Genomic DNA, 8,322 nt, shown 5'->3' with positions numbered 1-8,322 from the left:
TCCCGCCCGCCCACTGGGGGGCGCCTCCCCCGGCCGCCCCGAGGAGTATTGAAGCACCGCCATGCCTCTGCGCTGAGAAAAATAGTCCCCCCGCAAAGACGGAGGGGCTCCGTGCACCCAGCGTGTTTGAAATAAATAAACAAATAAATAAAAAAGCGTGGGGGATAAAGCGCTGTTTGAGGGCGTCTCTCTCCGTGGTGTTCCCCCCCCCCCCACCACTTTGCAGGCTCCAGGGGCGGAGGGATTCGCTATGCCGGGAAGTAGTCCCGGGAGAACTTGAGTTGGGAAAAGTTTGCGAGCCCCGCAGACGGTGACGGCGCTCCCGCCTGAGCGGCCCGGCGTGGCCCAACCCCGCCCCGGCCTCTGTCCCGTCCGTGCCATGCTGAGCAGGGGAGAATGAGGCTGGCTGCGCGGAGCCCCGGGGCCAGCCTGGCAGCCGGCTGTCTGCTGCTGCTGGGGCTGTGCGGGCGGGCTGCGGACGCCGCGGTGAGTGCGAGCCCCGGGCCGGGCCGGGCTGGGCTGGGCTGGGGGCGGTGGCGGGAGAGGGGCTCGCTGTCTCGGCTCGGGGCAAAGGAGGGGAAGGAGCTCGGATGTCTTCCCAGCCGGCCTCACCTGTGCCGGGCGGCAGGTCCTCGGCTGCAGATGGGCTGGGGGGGAGCTTGTCCTGGGCCTTCAGGCTGAGGGGAGGCAGGTGCTAACTAGGGCTGGGGATCCCGAGCACCCCTGGGGGGGCGGCTGTGTAATGGCGGGGTGAATTTCCATGCTGATAACTGGCTAACAAATCAAACGTGTGGTAAATCTGCTAGTAAACCTGGAGGGGGGATGCGATAAGAAAAAGTTCAGGAGCTTCTGCTCTAGGGATCGTCCCCCTTGCCCCCCCCCTTGCAGCCTAGCTTGTAGCTCCCTTGTTTCTGGAGAAAGATGTAGCTTGAAAGTTTCTTTCCACTATCCCAGATCTCCTGCTCCAAGCCTTAAATACTTAAACCGGTGCATTTTTTTCCTTTCCATGACACGGGTGAGGGTGCGTTATTGTGGATGATGTGCTCTGACTGAAATCAGAGCGGTTTCTCCTGTTCTCTTCATCACAGGCGTGCTTTCTCCCTGCTCCACCCCACGCCACCCCACCCCACCCCATCCCTGAAATATTAGAGGGGGCAGAATCTGTATCTGGTTTTTTCTGTGAAATATCTTCCTTTACCATAAAACTTTTAGCCATAGCATCCGTCTCCCACGGGGATAAAAGAGCCAACTTGCCCCCTCTCACTAGTGGTATGTACTCTAAATGAGGGTCCTCATCTTCAGTTGTCATAAAGAATAGGCTTTATATTGTGGCCATGGCCTAACACTTACCATCTCTCCTGATGGTATTGCTTTGGGAATGTTTTTTTCACAAATTAAATTCAGGAGAGTTGATCGAATCCTACTCTAGTGTTTTGATCAAACTCTTATCTGGAACTGTTGTTCTAACCATTTTGTTATCCAGTTATTAAAAAAATAGTGCTTTGATCCACTGTCATACTGAAATAACTGTATGTATAGCAATGTACACCAAGCAAGCTATTTATATCAGAGTTACGTTGGTGCATCCATTGGGATATAAGGTAGACCAGGTGACTTGTCCAAAATTTTCACCAAAGCCTTAAAATTAAGTAAGAATGAATTATACTAATGTATTTTGATGATTCCTATTATAAGAACACCTTATTGCTAGATTTGCGCAACCATTTTCACTTGTGTATGTAATATTTGATGACTGTGCATACTCATATTTATTGTTTTTAAAACTTGCATATGCAGGTAGCATATGTTGCATTACACAGTGGCTATATTATTAATATTTTCTTTCTTTTGAAAGAGTACAATTCAGCTACATCAAAATACAGACAGGTGGAGCTGGAAACACCATAAATGACTTCAGCATACCAAAGCCTCCAACCCACGTAGCGTTTTTGGGGCTTTTAAAGTAAAGATGCATTGAGAAACGGAGAGGGCTGGCCCCTGGCTTCCTTCATGCATGGCACATGGTTAAAAGGCGCAGTTTAATTTCTTTATGCACGCTGTTGTAGTGACTGAACGCTGATGCAGAGTGAGGCATATAGCTGTTGGAGAACAATAGAAAAGTGGCTGGTAGAGATGACAGTTCTGTCAGTCTCACTGTAGTGGTAGGATGAGATGATGCTTAAACTAGAATATAAATGGGATGTTGTCATGCTTCTGCCAAAAAAGAGTGAGCACATTCGTACACAGTGAACTACGTTCCTGAGTAAACTATTACAGCTATACGAATTATAACTCATTGTTCCCACTGACATAATCCTACTGCACTTCTGGTATTGGGATTGTATTTATGTTGCATCACATAAAATGTCACATTAGAAAGGAAGTTCTAATGTGTGACTTGCAAAATTGGCATAGCCTTTTTAGTTTAGGAACATAGGTTGCTGCTGATACAGAAAAAGCCATTGAATTAGACTTGTGACCATTGGGGAATAAGTGAAATTCCACTGAAGTTAATGGGGCTGCATGTGTTTGTCTGGCAAGAATCTGCATCTCAGCAATTACTGGGAAAAAAAATTAAATTAAAAACACAGAGACAGATTGTGTCAACCACAAAATGAAGACCAGTGACGACTGAAGTTGGAACTTACTGTATTGTATAACTCCATTTTTAGGACACTTACATGCGAGGACCCTGCTCCAACACGCTGGAAATCCAGTGCCTTGATTAATGGAGTCTGCTGGAGCACATAAATTGATGTACTCTGGCAGCCTTGTGTGTCACATGTATCAGCAGCGCAGTGCACCTCCACGCTGAGAAAATGGCAGCAGTGCGCGTTGAATTAAAACATGTTCAAAGTGCTTTAGCTCAAAGCGCACCACCACCATTTTCTCAGTGCAGAGGCGCACTGCACCACTGATACACATACTCCTAATGTGGCACTGGGCACTTTTAATTGGTACAGCTCGCTAATTAAAGTGCCCAGTGCCGCATCAGGACGACATGTAGAAATGCCCTTAGGTTTGTATATTAGGCTTTGAGGTATCAACAAATGAAATTAGTGCTGCAAATCTAAATGGAAAAGTGGGAAAATGCTTTGCATTAATGCCTTTGTGACAGGTGGATTTGATTTAAATCACTGGTCAGGAAGCCTTGATTTAATCGGGGTGAGGGGGTATGATAGGATGTAACCATGTTGGTCTAAGGTAATAGGCAGACAAGATTCTTTGAGTAAATCTGATATCTTTTTATTAAACCAACTCAAATACTTGGAAAAAATCTTCTTAGCAAGCTTTTGGGCACAAATATCCTTCATCAGACTGAGAAAATGTCTGCAGCTGGTCTGTGCTCTTCCTGGGTGGAGTGGTAAAGCAGCCATTTAGTCACTGTTTTCTACAGAAAGTGCATTCTTGTTGTTTGATATCCTTTATTCATTTAATTTCTTGAAATTTTGCACTTTTAGAGAAAGGTAAGGGCTTGACTGTGTGTACACAAACTTGCAGAGAGACCGACAGCTTTCATGAGTGGATAATCAGGTCTGTTATCTCTCATCTCCATACACTGCTGGTAACAAGGATGTTATCTTCGGGAGACTACAAACTTTCCCTACGGCTGAAGAAGGGCCAGAAAGCTTGCAAAAAACAATTTTTCCAACTACTTAGTCGGTCTAATAAAAGATATCACATCTACTGAAAGAAACTTGTCTGCCTATGATCTCTGGAGACACAAGTCCACAGTTTGAAAACTGAAAGTGAGCATCGCAGAGATGCTTAATGGGATATAGACTAAGCACTGAGTCCCATTGGGTAGAGTGGTTTTCTTTAATCTGTAATAATCTATAGAGGAGCCTCGCCTCTAGGAACCCCATAAAATTGGGCCTCTAATATACTCCATGGTCTGTTGTGACCTATTTATAAAACTTCTTAAAAGGTTACATTAATATATTGCCTAATAATTAGAAGTTATAATCCCTATTCCATGATGGTATCTTAGAGCTTGAACATGTTTTAAATGAAAACTATATATACTTTTAAAAAAGCATCTTAACCAAAGAAATGATTAAATAAAAAAAAAATCTGATTTAAATAGAAAAATATGTTGTTGGGTTTTTTTTGTTTTTGGATTTGTTGTGGTTTTTTTTTTTTTAAATCATTGATTTTTATCTACCCTGCTTTATGGATAGAGTGGTGGTGGGAGGAAAAAAATGGTGCTGTGCTTTAAAAAAATCATTTACTCTTTTAATGCAGCCAACAAAACCAGCCAAATTTTGTGTCACATTTCCTTAGAGATCATGGGGTGAACATATAGAACAATGATACCTTACTTCTGTGAATTCATTGCTTTGTTTCATGTAAATCAGTGGAGGGTTTTTCACTAGAGTTGAATATGTTTTTGCTTTGGAACAAAGCATGCATCCTTAAATTGCAAGCGACTGTTCTACTGCTGATTAATATAAATGAGTTGACTACTATATACGCAAAATATACAATGCAGTATAGAATATGTAACTTACATTTCATCCCACCAAACGTTGGTAAATATTTTAATTTGGAAAACAATATTAACGATAGACAACATATGCTAGACTCCAGGGGCACTTTTACACGTGCTTTCAGGTAGGTGGGGGCAGCACTTTAATTAGAGCAGCTGTCAGAACCACTCAAAGTGCTGCAGCATCTCGTGTACCTGACGTGGCAGGGGTGCTTGAACTAAAGCTAATTCAAGCTTTAGTTCAAGCACCCCACCACCATTTTTAATTATGGGGTCACTGACATACAAGATGCAGGAGGCTGCTGGAGCATCTGCTCTGACATGCTGGAATTCCAGTGTCAGAGCAGCCTCGCTGCTTGTGTATAGGTGCCCCAGCTTCCTATCTTCGATTCAAGGCACATCCCTCCCAGAGTATACTGTAATTCACTATCATGAATGATGGAGAAATGTGAGGATCAAGATGCATTATGTTTTAGTTTGGGTCCAAAAGGGTAATGGATCATTCTAAGGACATCAGTCAAAAGGATTTAATACAAACTGTAAAGTTTTGTATTGGCTTCAGCTTGGCTAGAAACCTGTAACACTTAATGTCCTGGTTTCTCTTTCTTGCCTCAGCTATATTTGCATTTTGATAACAGTGCTACAGGTATCTCCCACCCCACCATCCTTCAATGCAACTTTTCACCCCTTTTGTTATATATACTATCAGAAGAGACCTAAACTCCAATGGAAGTCAATAACTTTTTATTTATTTAGTGGTGAATGTCTTGATGCACTGCTTAAGAGTAATCTCCAGTACACATCTGAATTGGACCTATTTTTTAAGTAGGAGCAGGAAAGCATGTTTCTTAAAAATGTATGATCTTATCCAACTCAAATTTTTAAAAAATCAGGAAAACCAAGAGCACATAAGAAAGTTCCAAGTTGCATGATCTTGCATTTTATTAATACATATTATTAGTAGGAACTTAAATGCAGTTAGATATCTGCTGGTATTAATAAGGACATAAACACATATGTTAATTAGACTTATTAGAATGAGTTACATTTTGTGTAGCTGTACAATTAAGCTACAGTGGAGGCCAAAGGACATAACATATTTTATAAGGAAGTGGAGGAGTTTTAATTTAATCTTTTCAGTTGGGTAAACTTTTCACTGAATTTTTTTCAAGATACCTTGTTATATCAGTGCAGCTGTGTGTGTACAATACCATTTCTACAATGTAAATGCAGATTCATCTGAATGTCACTGAATTAAGACTGCTTTCCAATCTGGAACAATTTAATTTAAAGTAAAATATTTGATTTGAACTCTTCTTTGAGGCTGGTAACTTTGGGTTTGGAAAGAGTGCTTTGGGCCATCAAGTACTTTTAAATTCTCATCATATTCTCATTGCATATTGAATATTCTGATACTAATTGGTGTTCATTAATATTTTGTAGTTTTTAAGATGAGATAAACAGCAAGGATGAATAATAAATAAGATCCTTTTTGGACAAATTTTGGTTTAAATAATGTCTGTGCCACTTAAATAATGTCTATGCCACTTTCTGTGAATGTGGAACTCCTACCTCTTATCAACTTTAAAGAATTTTAAAGTTGTCTTTACTTGTTGTAGATGCAGAATTAAGGGTGCCAGAATATATTGCTGGATGTTTGGATCCCTTACTGGAGTGGCAGATCAATATCTATATGTTAATGCTTTGTGTATGTGGTCAACTATGGGCTGAACTACAAGTTCAAAACTAGAACCACTTCCAAATTTTAGTGCCCTTGACCAGGAAACTTATTATTTTCTCATAACTTTTTTTCCCCAATATCCCCACTTCCCCATCAGACAAGAAAGAATTCTGAAAATAGGATTAATTTTTTTATTGTATAAAGAGTGCATATATAACCTTAATTAAGTTCAGAGATGGAGCTTTTTTCATAATCCATGAACAGTGCTTGGGAATGTTTGCTGGTCCTGAAAACATCTGTAATGATCTAGTCTGTGCAGGTCATGAGAGAGAATTTACAAGGAGCATCCATCTGATTAATAGCTTGCCTGCGTTTGTTCAATTCTAAGATTGCTGGGAGTTCACTCCATGAAATGCTGGTGTGCAAGATATAGCATGATATTAGCAGATGCTGTGGTTAGCAAGAACATTTAATCTATTCCAGGCCTTCTAATAAAATAAAACATTTGTGAGCATGAGCAGAGAACCTGTCTGTAATGTGGCATTAGTAGTCGGCAGAGTAAACACCAAAAGGTCTAAAACTAACTGTCATATTCTGTAACAAATGCTAACTTGCTGAGTTCCAGTTTTTAACGGTTTCTTGCAGCTATCAGGGGGTTTACAGCTTGCAGGATCAGGCCCTTTGTAATGAACAGCCAGCTACTTCTAATAGATGATAGCAAAGTTTGTTAACTGGTAAAGCTGAAACATCATATAGTAGTTTGACCAATTATTTTATTACTATTTCCCTTTCTTCCCTGCTTGTGTAATTTTTAGAGAGCAACAGGTACAGCACCATATTAATAAAATGTATCTTAACTAAAATTAGTTTTCTAACAACTAAAGCTGTAGTGTAGGTTGCTTATTAGACTCATCATCCATTCAAAATCTAAAAACAAATTCCTAGGTATTTTATAAGGAAAGCACCATCTCAAAATTAGTTATTCTTGCCCATAGATTGTAAATGAACAATGGTATTGACTATCATCACAAAGAAGCTTGCTTACTTTTTCCACAAGGGTCAAGATACATAGGGATAGTCATATAGAGCCTCCTTATTTGAAATGCCACAGTGTTGTGACCTAGCAGCTGAAAGGTTCCATTTGTGTTCTGTTTTCTAGTGGCCAAACTGTTTGGATTTGGAGAAGATAGGTCTAACAAGGCACTTTAGACAGCCTGACAAGTGAGCCAGAGTTGGAACAGTGCTTTTCAGTTGTTCATTAAGTCTGTGTGTTTGGGAGCCATTCTTTGCTCTCCAACCTCACTTTTTAGCTTATGCTCACTTTAGTTGCACAGTTCAGAGTTGAGCTGACTTGAGTACACTCCAGATCACATTTCTCACATAGCTTCAGTAAAGGGTTTCAACTGTTGGATTTCTTTTCCTGTTTGCAAGAAATTATTGTAGTTATGTCTCGTGCTTGTATTTTTGCCCCTACTACCCTTTCCTGGGAGTCTCTTCTTTGCCTGGAATCAAAATGTCCCTTAAATTCAACAGGATTATCTTTCTTTACAGTTAATGGTTGTTTGTAGCCCTGGTGCTCTGTTGCTTCTAAGTGGCTAACTGTTGTTCCAGGGTGTTGTCTGAATATATGGTAGAGAAAATGTCGCCAGTAAGTGGATGTTACTCTTGCTAGGTGTTTCTGCAAACAGATGTTGCCTGTATTACAGAAAGATGCAAAAGGCACTAAAACTAATCCTAACAATGAAATTAAAATGAATCTGCAAGATCACGTTTCTTCCTGTTTGGCCTATAAGGACATAATCTATAAAGAATAATTACCACATCTCATAATGACAGAGTTGTTTCTGATATCTGATTTGGATTTCCCTTGGTGCAGTTTAAGACCATAATTCCTTGTCCTGTCCCATGCAGCCACAGAGAATAGTCTGTCACTGTCTTCTTTTATAATTACCTTTTCATGTAGTTGAAGACCTATTTAATCCTCCCTCAGTCTTCTCTTTTCTGCATTAAATAATTCCATTTCTTCCAAGCTTTCCCTGTCAGTCATGTTTTCCAAACCATTATCATTCTTGCTTTCTGTATTCTATAATTTGCCTGCCCCATCCTCAAATGTGGTACCCAACATAGGATGCAGTACTCCAGATGAGGCCTC

General features: G+C 40.7%; 1 protein-coding gene across 5 annotated transcripts in view; it reads left to right on the top strand.

Moving 5' to 3' along the window:
- The first annotated feature begins 320 nt into the window (after positions 1–320).
- Positions 321–8,322, top strand: part of COL4A5 (collagen type IV alpha 5 chain) — a 200,337-nt gene continuing 192,335 nt past the window's right edge. For 4 of the 5 annotated variants that reach the window (XM_019521547.1, XM_019521544.1, XM_019521546.1 and 1 more), the window contains exon 1: positions 322–486. In XM_019521547.1, the coding sequence (XP_019377092.1) occupies positions 397–486 (90 nt within the window). In that variant the 5' untranslated portion in view covers positions 322–396. Of the gene's footprint in view, positions 487–8,322 lie in introns of all 5 variants that reach the window. The other variant, XM_019521545.1, reaches the window with a different exon arrangement.

Source organism: Gavialis gangeticus, unplaced genomic scaffold, assembly GCF_001723915.1.
Source record: "Gavialis gangeticus isolate Ggan-Ray unplaced genomic scaffold, GavGan_comp1, whole genome shotgun sequence".
Lineage (NCBI taxonomy): Eukaryota > Metazoa > Chordata > Crocodylia > Gavialidae > Gavialis > Gavialis gangeticus.
The sequence above is the reverse complement of the archived record's forward strand: the minus strand, read 5'-3'. Positions and strand labels throughout refer to the sequence as shown.